The following is a 16,362-nucleotide window of genomic DNA, read 5'->3' on the forward strand; positions in this document are numbered from 1 at the left end:
AACGAGGGGCGACTTTTACGCTGGGGACCTGAGCCCGAGGATGGAAGCCGTGCGGCTGCGGGTTGGGGCAGAGGGTTATCAACTGCTTGCTGTAGAGTCCCCGCCGAGTTTTGTTTTTCCCTGCATTTCTTCCACAGAGCCATAATGTAAACATGTTATTGAGTGCCCAGTGCTCATCTCCAACCCTTCACACACATTACACCAGGAAGTCCCACGTCCTGGCCCTCAGCAGTGTCTTTGAGCGGAGCTTAACACCTTTCCCTCTCAAACCTCTTGCTCCAGGCGCCCAGCAGAGTGGCTTTACCTAGGCTCTGCCTTCTCCAATCTCCCTCCGCTTTCAGGTCAATTTTTGCCGGAAGCAACGATTTTGATCAAGGCACCCCCCCCAAGTTGAAAATTCTTTAGTGGCCCCTAAAGCTCATTGAGCAGGAGAGTCCCAATGCCTTAGATATTCATTGTACTCCATAACATGACCCCAGCTGTCCTTTCCAGCTGTGACTCTCATTATGCCAAGCTGGTTAAACAGCTGATGAAATGCTCTCTGCTCTTCCAGTGTTCTTGCCCATACACCTTGAACAGCTGTGTCCTGTGCTATGCAAGTGTCACACTGTGTTTAATCAACCTTCTGGCGATATTTAGTTGAAAACTAGAATATAAGTGAATCATTAGGTAACTTGATATCAGCGTTCTTGCTTCATGTGTTATTTTTTTGGTTGGGCAAGTTAACCTCACTAGGGCTCAATTTTTACATATGTAAAAGCAGAGAGTTTGCCTCTGAGGTCTGTCTTTGATTCTAGGTCATCTGATGACTATGATAATTACTCTCTACTCTTGTTAGAGGCAAGAGGTGGTAAAAAAGAAACAGGTTTACTTCTTCTGTTCCACAAAGAAACCAGAGACCGCTCCATCTCCTTCTATTCTCCTTAACTTTGGTAAAAAGGAAGAGAAAGAAAAATGTAGGGGAGCTATTAAAAGGCATTTTGAACTGCTTTGCTCCCCATCCTCGAGAACTGAATGAAATTAAACAAAATCAACAACAAACTACATCTTTCCACCTCACTTCTCCTAGCCATACACTATTTTACCTCAATATACAGAGAAACACAGCATACGAGTAAGACCTGGAGACAGTCTACGGTTTTTCATAGCTGTCTGAGCTGGAAGACTTGTACCTGTAAAAGAGCAGCAGTGAGGACTGAAACGTGTCTGTTCTTGAACAATTGCGCAGGAAAAAGTCCTTCTTTGATTTCTTTTGGGGCTTGCGGTTAAAAAGTCAAAGTTTAGAGGAGACATAAGAAGGGAAAGAAAATTATTATTTTAATTTACAAATTCTTATGTTTATATTTACACAATAAAGTACTGTCTTGGCTATTCAGAAAAACAACAACATTGTTTGCATAACCAGTTTACTTTAACTCTTTAGTATTTCCATTCTTGCACACTGTAGGTAATTCTTTTGGCAGCTCTAAGACATTTTGCAAACTCCTCACACACATCTGTCAACTTATTAAATGAGTGTCATATCCATATCAACTTGCGAAGTTAGGACTTCATATTTTATAATCTACATTAAAGAGATTATTTTCTAAGTGTCTCTCAAAAAAACAGAAAAAGAGAGAATTTACCTACTACAATCTTGTCAACTACAGAATCCACGAGTGAAATACAACTTTGGAACTACGATAGAAGTAATTGGGAATGTTTGTTGAGTGATACGAAACTATTTGTGAAAAAGACTCCTTATGAGACTTTTTAAAGACTAATTTATCCATGATTATAGTGATGTGCAAAATGTCATTGGAAAGACTTTTGCTTCCAGCTATGAGAGAGTAGGATGGTCTGGAATTGTCCTCCTGCCATTAATAAATGGGAACCTGACAAAATGTAGAAAACAACTGTTTCCAGATATCGGACGACACACAGCACAGGACTGTGATCCCTGATAAGAGACACAAGTGAGATGAGTTTACCATCACCTGGATTTTCTGCTTGGAGGCAATTCCCAGACAGCTATAGAGGGAGTGGGGGCTCAAATAAAGTCTGGCAGTTGAAGACACACATCAGTGTTCCAAGAGATCAAGGCAGCTAGAATTTGTGAAGCAGAGTGACTGAAAAGATGGAGCTATACAGAGAAAAGTTCCAGAAACCTACGTAGGTTGAGCCATTGAGTCTTTGACTGCGTATCAATCTGTATGTGTGCAGTATGAAACCCCACAAGGCTGGCCAATAATAATTTCAGAGTCAAAAAAAATGTACCAGGGAGCTATAAAAGAAGTAATTCCCAGAGCTTACAAAGAGCCAGAAATCATTTGAATCTCTTTCATCCAGAGTGACGAGAACTCACTGAATATATGGGACATTCAGTAGACACCCCAGAGACCTTAGAAGAGGAACTAAATTAGCCTAATACTATGTCCTACTCTAGCCCAGTCCTCAAGAGCTTAAAAACAACCCTTGAAAGAATCAGACTGATCTACCATTGCCTGTCAAAACAAGTCCAACAATCTTTAAAGGAATGCAAGGTCAAGTCATCCACAATGGAAAATTTACAATATCTTGACACCAATAAAAAATTACTAGATATACAAAGAAACATGAAAATATGACCCATAACCAAAGAAAAATAGCTCTACAGAAACAGATCCAGGCCCAAGGTAGTTCAGTGATTGCCCCAAACTTATAGCTAACTACTGCTGGATCTAGGCTTTGAAGCCAGGCGAGAGTTAGAGCCCAGTCTAACCACTATGCTAATCAGCATGTTGATGACAGGAAATAAAATGTTTCTTTCTACAACCCATCTTATTAGCGGAGATGTGCTTATGACAAGAGAGGTGGCTTCAGGCATATGGCCAGGTCCATGGAGTGATTGCAGTGAGCTGCAATTCTTCCAGTCTGGAATTTCAGGTTGTTGATTGAAATGCCTTGATCGTTGGGGCAGCCTGATATAGTACTTCAATTACTGAGGTACCATTCTTTCAGTCAACATTTACTGTATTCCAGGCATTGTTTTGTATGTTTCAGATGACTACCAGCTTAAAAGCATTTAATAGATAAAAATACTTTAGAGAGAAAAGTTACAATCAGCTTTGGTTTCCTCATTTGTAGTTGGGTCTAATAACCTATTCCCTGCCTATTTTCCAGAGTGGTCAAGTGGATTAAATGTGATAATGCTTGTGAAATAACTTGGCTATAATAAATCACTGTATAATTCTAATGCAGTGGTAATAATCAACATAGCACACATTTCTTCTGAATTTCTCGTGCATTGCAATGAGAGAAAAGTCAAATGCCGATCAAGTCATAGCATGTACAGCTGACACCAAGCACATGAAATGGCTAGTCATAAGCCATATGCCATCCACGGAATTCTTCTGGGTACAGGATACCTTTGGAATTCTGATAACTGCTACATTAAAGTAATCATTTAGAGGTTTCTTGTGAACAGTAAGATTTATCTAGTTTATTTTTCTATATTGTATTGAATCATTTCACACATATATTGTACTATATTCTATTTCATGTATGTGTGCATTTAACTTACAAGCTTTTTTCTAATATAGTACTTCTTTTGTGATCCTTCGTAGCACCTAGCAGAGTTTCAGGAAATAGGCATTTAATGGAAGCTGTGTTTTAAGGGTAAATGTTTAGACTTGTTTTTCCTATCAGAGGTACAGATATATACCTATTGATTTCCAGTATTTCTTCAGTTTATCTCTAGAATAATATAAAGGAAAGGTATAACGCTGGTTTCAGTGTTTTTTTCATTTATTATATAAAAGAAAAAAAATTAATGCAATAGGTTTGTACACATTTAAATTCCATAAAACAAATCCATAGAAATTAGGATATTATATGCATGCACTCTGCATTTTCTTTGTTAAATGTTTTGGTTCACAAAAATAACAACACATTTTTTTCTTTAAAGCCACTGAAGCAGAGGAAGAACAAAGCATGCAGCACTGTACACATTTGCATAGTATATTTTACCCAGCATGCCTTGTAGAATGCTACACATACACCTATATAAGAAAAATAAAAGGGGGTAAATTATCAAAATAAATAACTAAAAGTTAAAGAAAGGAAAAATTACTTGACATAGGTGATTTTTTTTTCCCCCACTTTATAGCTGGAGATATAGCAACAGCTTGGGATATCAACAGCCCTCAGAATAGTAGGGAAAATCTTTTCACATCAATTTTCCGTATTTATTTTTAGGATTAATAAGTTTATCTGTTTTTTCCCTCCCGCCACCCCTTCAAAAAAAACAGTGAATGGGTTTAACTTATGTTTCAAAATAGTATTCAGTATGAAACAAATTGAAGAATCCCTAAATACTTTTGTTGTTGTTGTTGGGACATCTTTATATATGATTCTGACTTTAGGCTGTGAAAAATATAAAACATTTTAAACATGTCCAAAATTCAGAGAAGCCCTTTGAGTTCACTTGCCATTACTTTTTGTAGTTGTTATTGAAGGAGAAGAAATAAGAACAATAAATATAGTATGAGTCTTATCACAAAATAAAATTTAATGAGTTTTATGGAAGGGAATAAAATAAAAGATTACATCCACAGATTGCAAGGCTATGAAGTAAATTGCTGGAAAAGTATCAAGCAGCAAATTAAACAGATGGTAGATGAAATAAATCTGATAAAACTTAAAACTAAATCCATATACTTTTAAAAAATACAACTGCTAAATTTAACAGTGGATTTTGTTGTAAGTTTGTGCTATAACAAATGTGCTTCTTTCTCCTCGATCTATTTTCATATTATTGGCAAAATATATATCTTTTATAATTTTGTACTGTACAATATATGTTTTTGCTACATTATTTATTTTTCTACTGCTAATGCAGATTAGAAATAACAACATAGATTTATTTTGGCAATAAAATGCTTTCATTTTAATAATGTCCCAGAAAATATTGTAAGGCATATGAAAAATAGTATGCAACAATATAGCATTAATGATCCTGCCTCTTTAATACATCCTGTACGCATACAGAATTCACACTGATTTCAGTTAAAAGTGTGTGAAAGTGGCATGCAAGTAGGACAACAGTGGCCCCTACATAAATATAGACATAGCCATTTGTTGAGAAATTTAAGTGTTCAAAACATAACCAAGAACACTTACAAAGTATTGAAAAGCTAGAGGCCAGCCACTTTTGGTTCTTAGGTCTCATTTTCACTCCTTATAATTTTCACAGAGGAAGCATCAGTGTACTCTCCCAAACCACTCTAAATTCATTAATAATATTTTTCTACCATTTTTCTTCAAACATTTTACATACATCAAAAGAAACAAAGGAATGTTTCATATGTAACTATGCCTCCCCCAAACTCATTCCTATTCATTTTTATACTTTTTTCATGGTAAATGGGAGTTACAGCCCTTAGTCAAGATTATCTGATGAGATATCTTCTATTCCTCTCATAATGGCCCTCAATTACATGAGGCATTTGGGATTAAATCATCCGTAAGTAGACAGAGATAGCTGCTATAAGAGGATGTATTTCATTTGAGAAAGTTCATTTTAATAAAAGAAGAAACTTTTTAAAAGTAATTTTTAAATGCTGTAGCTCTCTCTGCCCACATAAACCAATTTTACTATTTTGACCAACTTGACTGCTTAAGTCAGCAAGAAAAGAGTTATCCTTGTTGTCTGTCTGACTAGTTTGGTCATGATTATCATTTAAAAGAGGAGGGCTGTTAACTGCCCTACAGACACAGCTTGAGTAAATAACTTAGTAACAGTTATAGTATTGACAATATTTAAAGGTATGAGGAACCAAAGAAACATTTTATTACATAATTTCCTATAATGTTTTTATTCATATAGTCATTCAAAGACGAATTTTATATTATTAAAAAAGAAAACAACATGCAACATTGTCATGAAAGACAAAGGCAGAAATATAAGAGAAATAAGGGGGACATTCCCATTTATTTAAAACATTTATATGACGTTTGTTCCAATGACATGGGAGTCCAAGATAATGCATATCCTTACCAAGTAAATGGCTAAGTGTCCATAGGAGAAATCAAGGGTCAACAACATTTGAATTTGCAAACCAGCTGCACTTAAACATTGAGTCTCTGGATCTCTCTCTTTTAGACTTAGAGCTAGATATTAAAACAAGCTGCACACAAAGGCAATTCCCTTGCAGTTCGTTTTGTTCCCTATGATGACTGATTTATTAAATTACCCTTGCTTCCTGAATAAGCTGTGAACCCATTCAAAGAAAAATTCTCTAACATGGAAGGAATCAAAGGGTGTCAAGAGCATTATGTAAACAATTTAAAACCTAAAGGGAAAGTATATTTTAACAATTTAGCTTTGCAGCAAGGTTAGCAGTAAGAGTAATAAATTGGATCACTACTTATTAAGAGTGTTTTTCTCTTTAAAGACAGATTGTCTTCTCTAGAGAAGAGGTAGTATAAATATCAACATATAGGGCAATTTCTATAGTGGCATTACATTGTTTTTATTTTTTAGCAAATACCAAAATAAAACTGTATAACTGTGAAAATACACTAGCATGCAAATTAAGGTTGCTTAGAAATATCCTTAACTGACATCCTGGGTCTCAACACTATTTTATGATATGTTCATTCAAAGAGTTTAAATTTGCAAACCATCTTTTGGCATAATTTCCTTCTCTCCCTCCCTTTCACTGCCCTAGCTTCCTATTATGAATTTTAAGGCCCCCACACAATAGACAAGTTCAAGTATGCAGGTATGAAAAGAGGTTAACATTCCAAAAATACATTTAGCAAACAACAACAATAATTAAAGTAATTAACAAATTATTCAAAGGGAACAAATAATTTTCTCAGAATTTGTTTTATATTTAAAAAATTCATTTCATTAAGGACTAAGTGCAATGACATATCATCACATAATTAAGACTGCTTAATAGGAAAGGCTATCAATCTAAATTGTTATTTTCAATTTTCTTTCCAATAGAACTGTATAAAGATAAGAGAGAATCATCCGTAATTTATAAACATTTCTAAGTGTTGCTTTAAATATTAGAGTAAACAAGATAACATGTTGATTATAATATTGGAGTCACATTACAGCCTTGAGAATTAACATCAGGATTGGCATTCCTTTTTGTCCAGGACTACATTTCCAAACTGTCACATGAGTCTACACTGTTACATGTTCACTGACTGAAATTATAAAATATGTAATTTACATATTCTGAAATTACATATACTGAAATTACAGAATATGTGGATGATACTACAAGTTAAAACAGCCTCAAAACATTATAAGACTTGTTTCTCCTGCTTATCATTCACTATTTTTAAATGAAATCAGTTAAAAACAAAGTACTTATGGAAGATGTATTTTCCAAAGGTGCTTGATATGCTTGGCAAAAATAAAACTTTTCTTTTAGTATATATCTGTATTTTAGTATCATTTACATGATAAACTCTGACTTAAAAAAATGGAAAATACATATCTCTTATTCATTTGGAGAAGATAAACTTATTACAAAAGGAAGGGGAAAGAATATGCCAAATTAAAGTAAAAATTTAAATATATCTATCAAGAAAATATACATTATACCCTTTCCAAGATTGTTAGCTGTTGAATAAGAATGTAAAGCAAAACAGGTATGGACACTTGATAGTAAATGACAGATTGGTTCTGTGCACAGATATTGAATGGACCTTGCTCTTTATCAGCACGACATGGAAGACTTAGAAAGAAGGCTTTGAGAAGCCTTTAAAAACAAACGATTTTTAAAACTTGAAAGAATATGGTAGTCTTGCTGACTAGGAAATATATGTAAGTGCTGTTACAGCTACCTGCCATAAAATGTAAATATCTTAAAGTAGTTAAATGACCAGATTGCTAATGCTACTACAGAAAAAGCTGAACAGCTGTCTAGTCTAAATTTATACACCTTGGTGCACTCTTTGCAATTAAATACTTTAATGCGCACAAACAAGAAACCAGTAAAGCATATAGAAAAATGTTTTGGCTAATGTTTTCTTTCTCATGCAAATATGTGCTGTACATGTAATAAATATATTTTTGTTTGCTGGAAAATGCTCTTCTGTGCTCGAACAAAGTATTCCGTAATGGCAGGTTATATGTTTATTAAAGTGCTTAATGGATACAGCTCTTTAAATGTCTTAACTGAAAGTTCTGTAAGCTTCACTAGATGATAAAAGAACCTCACAAACCAGTATCACATGTTAACTTTTAGAATTTACTGAGCCCATGTTTTTTGATTGTATGAAATATTTGAGATAACTTACATAATTATAGGCATCCTCATCATCAGCTAAACAGGTTCATAATGAGGTATGTACAGTGAATGGGGCGAGGCAATGTGAGAGGTTATAATGAGATTCAAGATATGTGTAACTAATCAAGAATATGGAACTTATTTTCATGGTCAGGAAAATTATTTAACTGGTGCATGCTTTGAGAGCCTAAATATTGAAAGGCTTGGAGGGCGGGGGATAAGATAATAGAAAATGAATTACTATTGTTTTCAAAAAATAGGCTTCATGACATGCACCAGTAGAAAAAGATTCTTATGCCTGGTCCTACTGGAGCTTTAGAAAATTGCATGCATTATGGACTTTTAGAAACAAAAGTCTTTTCCTGAAGACATTTGTGTATTGTATAAAAGGGTCAATTTCAATAATTTCTTGGACCATAGTGAATCTAAGGCTTCCTTGATAATATAAGACATAAGATCACCAATTCCATAATTATAGCCACTGGAAAAACTCTGAAGACGTAATAGGTGAAGAGGAGTGTTCATTAGAAATAAGGCAACTCAACTCCAAATTCTTTATAATTCTCTGCCATAAAAATGCTATAATTTTAGTGAACAAATATATTCTGAGTCTGAGCTTATTTTTTATTGCAAGTTTTTAAATTCATCATTTGCTTTCACGCTTTTCAATTAATTGTTTGGTATAAACACAGCTATCAATATCAAAATTGAATGTGTCCACATAAAACAAAAATCCCCGGCGTGATTACAAAGAATCTGGTGAAGGGCTAGAACATTCAGATACTCAAAGACAGAGACTGAATAAAGCAGTGGAAAGATATTCAACTGCACTGGCAGGAAATACCGAACCCGTGTTTGTGGTAAGTGGGATAGATGAATTTCCATCGGGAGATGTTTAGCTCTACGTTCAGGAGGATCTCTACCCATCCTTACTGTCTGACTCCAGATTCTTGGATATATGTAGTTGTGCTCAGATTGATTAAAGGGGAAACAACACCCCATTTTCCATGTCACATAACCAGCTATGACTGGGAGTTCTCTTTACTATTTGCTCTCACTGCTACAGAAACTTTGAGTTTTTTTGCCAACTTCAAACGAGCTAACACTAGTGACTAAACAAAAAGAAAAACACTTTGAATACAACAGCTGTGCCAGAAAAGAAATAAAAATATTAAAATCTGAGGAGACTGTAAAATTTCTGCATTAATTTGAGATTTTTTTGGCAATATCAATACATCTGGCAAGTTTGAAAAGCCATTCTGGCAACATTTAACATATATTAAAATGTTTATACATTCTAACTTTAAGTGTAAATTTAGCATCCAGCAAATAAATACCATAGCTGGTTTTGACTTCTACTGGTCTTTTGATTTTCTTACTAATTCGTTGTGGGTTTTTTTTCCCAGATTTTTTAATTGATTGCAACATGCTCAAGTAGACTTTCCAGTCGATTCACCCAAATTCCAACAGGAATTGGTTTATAAATTGGTTCCAACTGGAACTGGTCATTTGGAATTTCCAGCGCGGGAAATTATTTTATATGTGCCTTGATAAGTACCCTAAATTACAAATTGATGTGTCTAAATCTAATGAAGAAAACAAAAGGTACTGTTATGTAAATGTTGCACTTAAAAATATCTATATGATTGGGCATCTAATATCCATCTAGACTTAAGGGCATAATGTACATTTTTTTGCCCCTTACTTAGCATCAAATGACAGCAGCCCATCAGCACAGTAAATACTGTGCTGTACTTGCCAAGTTAAGATGATGGGTTTATCCTAGCAAGGCTATGGCAAATTGTCAACAGATGAATTTTCGTTTGTTTCTGCAGACTCAGAGCCGATGTCGGGAGTCATGGCTGTATCCCCCAGGCGATCCTCGGTTCCTATGGGGTTTGTAAGTGTCCTGGTATGAGTCAGGGTAATCTTCTTCCACAAGAGGGTAATGATCTCGGCTATGCTGGGAACTGGAAGACAAGCGGTTCCTACTCTTCCGAGCCCTTTCGTTGTGATAATTTTCATCAGAGGTCATTAGACTTCGTCTTTCAATTGGAGAGTTCTCTGTAGAATGGTTGCTGTGCCTCATACGTTGACTCTAAAAATATCAGATAGTTCACTGATTAAATCATGTCAGCTTCATCCATCTAGAACGTATAAATGTATGTACAACAGTAGGATCAGGACAATAAGATACTAAATATCTGACTTCGTAAAGCATTTTGATGCACAAATGGTCTGCTCAAAATATCTGGTCTTATTTATTTGGGACACAACATGCAAAGATGCCAAAATGCTGATAGTTTATCAACTTAATTACATAATCCTGCATGATTATACTTCCTGTTAAAAATATAGAATTGAAAGTTAATTGCTGAATAGAAATTAATATATTTAGGATGGTCCAATAATTCCACTTCTATGGCAAAAATGAGGATTATTTTACTGTTGGGAAATTAGTTAAAGTTCAGAATAGCATCTATTATTGTACTCCTCTCTTGAACTGATAAAATCCTTCTCCTCCTAAAGTCACACACTTCACATTTACCTAGATGAATCTTCCTCATACCTTTTAAAAACATTTTAGTAAAATTATGATTTGCACTGCTCATCAAATAATGTGTTTGTTTCTGCATCCTACATAAAGGTAAGACTCTCAGTAATATTCTTTCCAAAGGAGTATACACTTACAGAGGCACCTAATTGATATATTTACAATTCTTGCTTCCTCAACTATGTCCTGCAAAAATAATCTTCACATATAAACTAAATTCCTCTAATACCATTAATTGCAATTAATATCTTCAGACACCTATTTTATGGCCCAGAAAAAGTTATTCAACATTTTTCTTCAAATCAAGGGAACACACGTATCACAGCTGTGTCTACCTGCTTAGTAGGTCACCTCAGTTAAGAAACAGGATCCTGATGAAACCAAGGACCCAGATATGTTTCCTCTAAAGGACACTCACCTTCACACAGCAGGAAACTCATTTAACAGTCACAGCCTGTGCCTGTAACCCCTGCCAGGGGTCTAACAATTATGTGCCCCTGCTTACTAGGAGGAAAAGGCCATAGAACAAAGGGCACCACGTTAACTCAAGTGATACTGGGAGAACCACCCTAGGGGGATGTCCTAGAAGTGATGAGTCAAGAGGGTTATATTCATAAACAAAGAACAAAATCTCATTTCCACCAACATTACAGAAGCATATTGCTTCATGCATCCATTCCTCATCCTACAATGTTTAATTTGGAGCCAAGCCAAACTAGTCAGTGGAAATGCCACACTCAGGATCAGCACACAGGCAGGGAAAAAAGGCAAGAAATAATCCTGGTGCCTACATATATATTGGATACTACAACAGCACATTTCCCATGTTCATTTCCAGCCTCAAAAGCTATTCATGTATATGGCAGTTTTTTGCTTACTAAATTGCAATTTTGTAGCAGAGTAATACAGTTATAATAGCATCTCAGAGAATGCCATTCATCTCATAGTTAACTCTACATGATCTACAATTATGACTATCATTATAACCCATTAATACAAAACTAGTCATGAGGGCTCAATTGACTACATGTTCCTCTGCCAGTTGGAGGTTTGGCCACATTCCAGCAGCTGCTTGGAAAATGGTAAATAATAATTGGCATAAAAAGGCAAGATTCGCTTTGTATCCTAAAGCCTCTGGCGCCCCACAGCTAGCCCTGAGCATGGCGTCAGAACAGCAGAAGAGAGAACCTCCTGTTCCTGCCTCATCCCCAGCTTCCTTAAAGGACATCTGCCATAGCCATTGACTAAAGTGGTCCCCTGCACATGCCCAAGAAAACTCAGATCTGTCACTGTTTCTGAACAAAGCCACTCTATTCATGTGTACATTCTGTATTTGGCAAGCTAGGGGACAGGCCCAGCAGCCTGTGGGGCAGGATTACTTAAGGGCAGACAAAAGGTCCTTCTGTCCCAACATATCTTACTTAGCTTGCCCTGGTGCCTGACATCGCCACAACTGCATAATCCTTAAGAAGTGACATGACAAGTAATAGACAGTTGCACTGAGTAGGTAGTAAGTTTCCTGGCAGGGTTTAGACATAGGCGGGATTAATGTATCTCAGTAAAAGCCAGTATAAATTAACAGAGAGCAAAGTTCCAAAGAAAGGACAACTTTTTGGGTAACTCTGTCTAGGGTAGATCATAATTAGGTAACATTTTAGATTTTTTTTTTCATGTCCACACATGGTTCCCTCTTCAGATTAAGGACAATCTCAGTCTCTATCCCAATCAAGTTCCCTGTGGAATCCTAAATGTAAAGTTGTAAAAGCACAAGTGAAAAGTGACAATACCTGTAACCCAGAAATTGCCGTGGGGTATGGTGAGAGTGCTGTCGACCCCAAATTCCTTCCCAGCAGCGGGGTCATGGGGGTGCTGCTGGTTGTGTGGGTAGCACGCCAGTATGCCTCCAGATACTCTCCCAGATGTTCACATGCATCCTCCAGCTGATTTTCATCCAATATAACATCAAACATTTCCTGCAGGTGACAAGAAAAATTCATTTTACTTACACTTTAGGTCTTAGACAATAAAACCTAAAATTCCACTTAATGCAGATAATAGTGTTTCTAATGTCTAGTAGCAAATATCAGATTTGAAGGGCTGTCCTGGCAGTTTCTAAAGTTAAACTCAAGTGAAGAGCTGCACAGTCAACCATGTGCCAGTTCGGACATTGACACAAACATGGGAGTGCTCATTAAATATTTGGATCTTTCATTACTTAGAAGAAAAAGATGAAGTAAGTGTAAAAGTATTATAAGTAGAATATAGTGAAAAGATACACGTATTCACATCTTTATCCATATAGTCCTGTATAGCTAAATTATCCTTACTTTATTTCATTTATTTATTTATTTATTCTTTAAAGATTGGCACCTGAGCTAACAACTGTTGCCTATCTTTTTTTTTTTCCTGCTTTTTTCTCCCCCAAATCCCCCGGTACGTAGTTGTATATTTTAGTTGGGGGTCCTTCTAGTTGTGGCATGTAGGATGCCACCTCAGCATGGCCTGATGAGTGGTGCCATGTCTATGCCCAGGATCCAAACCCTGGAGCGCAGAAGCGAAGCGCACGAACTTAACCACTTGGCCACGGGGCCGGCCCCCTATCCTTACTTTAGAATATTAGAGAAGCAAGTTAATAGCATTGAAAGAGGAGTTCTAAAAACGTTTTAGGCAATGACTATATCATTAGAATAAATATTTCATTTCCCAAAGTAAGTATGTTGATGGAAACAACATTTACTAAGATAGTTTTCAGAATGTTTTTGAAAATGTTATCTGCTTCATGATAAAACAAATGGAAAGACGCTTTAGGATTTATAGTAGAAAACCACATTATAGTGATTTCTGCTACCAGCAGATGGTGGTGTGATGTGTGAAAGGGTTAAAAAAGAACAAGAACCAGGAGTATTTAATTGTAGGAGAGAAGGACTGTCACACATAAGTATCTGGTGCCCATGTTTCTGTCAGTAAGGACTTTGTCAGACATCTGGCCTATAATCAGGAAGTGTTCTTCCACCCCAAAGGAGCAGAGTGGCCCCTCTGTCACTGCAGCATGGTTGGAAACATAGACAGGATACACCCAGGACACAGATTCCCTGGAGTGACAGAAAACCATGGCACCTCACAAAGAGAAAAGCCATTCCACATGTAAGTGAAAGCACTCCCCAACTTTCAACAGCTGGAGCCGCACCTTTTCTCTCTCACCACCTCCACCACCATCCTCCTGCTTTTATGAGTTTATTTTACCAAAAGAAGAACCTCCCAGTAATGAATCAAATATAGGGTTACTGCCATTAGCACTGATACTGCAGTTGGATTGTAGGTTAATGGCAATAGGACGGCCCTGAGTTGGCGGCGGGTCAGCTGACTCACTCTCATCCACATGAGGGCTTCCTGAAGCAGAAGTCACCATGGAAACGATCTCTCCTCCAACATTTACTATTTGAATGTTTTCATCACATCAAGCTCTACTGAACATTTTGACTCTAATTTGCAAAGCAGTTTGGGAGTTCTTGGAGCAGTGAAAAATGTTTAGCAACTAGGAAAAGAATAAGGTGACTTCAGTCCAGATCAGCTGGTGTTTGAGAAGACTCAGCCAGTTCAATTCATGTAGAAACCTTCCCTCCGTAAGATTTATTAGTAGATTTCCAATCGTTTTCTGCATATTTTATACATTCATCAAATATTACTCAGTGCCTATTTTGTGCTAGGCATTGTGGGTCTACAGTGGCAAAGAAAACAAACATCATGCCTATGCTCAAGAAGCATACAGTCTGGTAGGAGAGACAAGTATTAAAATCCATCATAATCTATGTCTGGGACTTTAATTCAGAACAATAAAGAGACTAAACCAGTTAATGTTTAGAGTTGCAGCTTTAAAGGTCTGGATTTAGAAGGAGGCCCAGAGAGAAAAATGAAAGTTGAACTTATGAGGGAAGGGAAATTACGAGTAAGTCAAAGAATTCTATCTGTAGAAGAAGTGAATAAAACAGGTAAAGAGAAGCAGAGACACAATGGAAGAAAGAGACCATACGGCCCATGAGAGACTGGGAAAACAGCTAGTTCCTGCAGATTCTGTCAACATATATCCTTAAAATAGATCCCCTTTTCCACTAAAGGAACTCAGTGGAGTTTCTGTCTCTTGTAATCAAAAGCCCCCTCCCTCCATAAATGTAAACATCAACACTTACAAATATAGAGTCTGAGAATTGTCCATAATGCTCTGATATAAACACTGTGTTCTCTGACAGCATTGCAACGCTTACTTGAGTGGGACAACAATAACCCCACCTCAAGGAGCGTCCACAGACTCAGACAGATGACACAGGAAGAAGAGGAAACTGGGCAGCAAGGAACAAAGGACCACTCTCTCAGCCACTCCAGGCTAAACCTGTCCACAGATTCTACACTGTATGTGATCTGGAGTTTGCTGTTTACATAGCTTTACGTTAACTGTATAATTGACTTGCATAGGTCTCATTCTATCATGTGGGTTCTCAACCATGTGTAGTCTCAATAAATCATTTTCCTGCTTTCATAAAGTCCCAAGTTAAAGACCCCTCCAGGGACACTGGGACTGAAGGTCCTGACTATCGTAGCCAGGACCACAGAGCCCAGAGAAGGCAAAACCAGGTAAGCAGCCACCATTGCAGGATGTTATTTGAATAAGGTTTATATCTACTTGGCTGTTCCATATGTTACACTGTCACAGCTGCAGACACAATTAAACATACACATAGTAACAAGTAACTTTAATAAAGTCCTTTCTCTTTGCCTATAGATAGAATTTGTATATATCAGCACACGGCTGTTTGCTTAAGCCTCAATCATTTCTAGGAAACTATGCCTTTGCTCGGATACAAAGACAGCTATACGATGAAAGACGATTTGAAACTGCTTTTAGGCTTTCAAAAGCACAGAGGAAAGCAAATTTCAGCTTTTGAATGAATACTGACATATGCGGCTTATTTTCAACTAAGAAGGATTTCATAGCCTATATATCTGTGACAATTCTTCTTCTCAACTGTTTAGAAAATAACACAGCTGATTAGACCAGAGCGTTAGAAAGCGAGTACAAGAGAAAAAATTTTTTTAATTATACATGAAATTCAAAGAGAAGCAGCCCAATGAATTATGCAAACCAGCTTTGCCAATTTTTCATAAATTGAAAGGTTCAAGTCTGGTTAGCTCCTTACTGTGCAATACCTGAGGCCTGCAGCATGGGACATGGATTTAGAGAGCTATCCATCTAATCAGCAGAAGAGGGTGTAGGTAATGGGACAGTCACAGGCAGTGAACAGTTCCCCACTGGATGATGCCACGCCTTTGGTGACCGCCGTAGGTAAAGGTAACGCTGAGCTGTTTTCAAAGCACTGCCACGGGGAATGCCCCTGACATTCTTTGATGGGGTATTTTCTTCAGCTGAGGTGGGCAGAAATAATGTGGCTGTCGAAGTAAATAAGGAGTGAACAGAGGAGTCAAAACAAACCATCAGAAAACCAGGCACAGTAGATCCCTTTTCTGGATAAGGTCTTTCAG

At 36.8% G+C, this 16,362-nt stretch overlaps 1 protein-coding gene across 12 annotated transcripts in view; it reads right to left on the reverse strand.

Moving 5' to 3' along the window:
* Nucleotides 1-5,922: 5,922 nt before the first annotated feature.
* The window catches only part of CACNB4 (calcium voltage-gated channel auxiliary subunit beta 4), a 241,338-nt gene continuing 230,898 nt past the window's right edge, over nt 5,923-16,362 (reverse strand). For all 12 annotated transcript variants that reach the window (XM_023622907.2, XM_070240948.1, XM_023622908.2 and 9 more), the window contains 2 exons: nt 12,615-12,800; nt 5,923-10,371 (listed from right to left, as the gene is read on the reverse strand). In XM_023622907.2, the coding sequence (XP_023478675.1) occupies nt 10,111-10,371; nt 12,615-12,800 (447 nt within the window). In that variant the 3' untranslated portion in view covers nt 5,923-10,110. The remainder of the gene's footprint in view (nt 10,372-12,614; nt 12,801-16,362) is intronic.

Source organism: Equus caballus, chromosome 18, assembly GCF_041296265.1.
Source record: "Equus caballus isolate H_3958 breed thoroughbred chromosome 18, TB-T2T, whole genome shotgun sequence".
Lineage (NCBI taxonomy): Eukaryota > Metazoa > Chordata > Mammalia > Perissodactyla > Equidae > Equus > Equus caballus.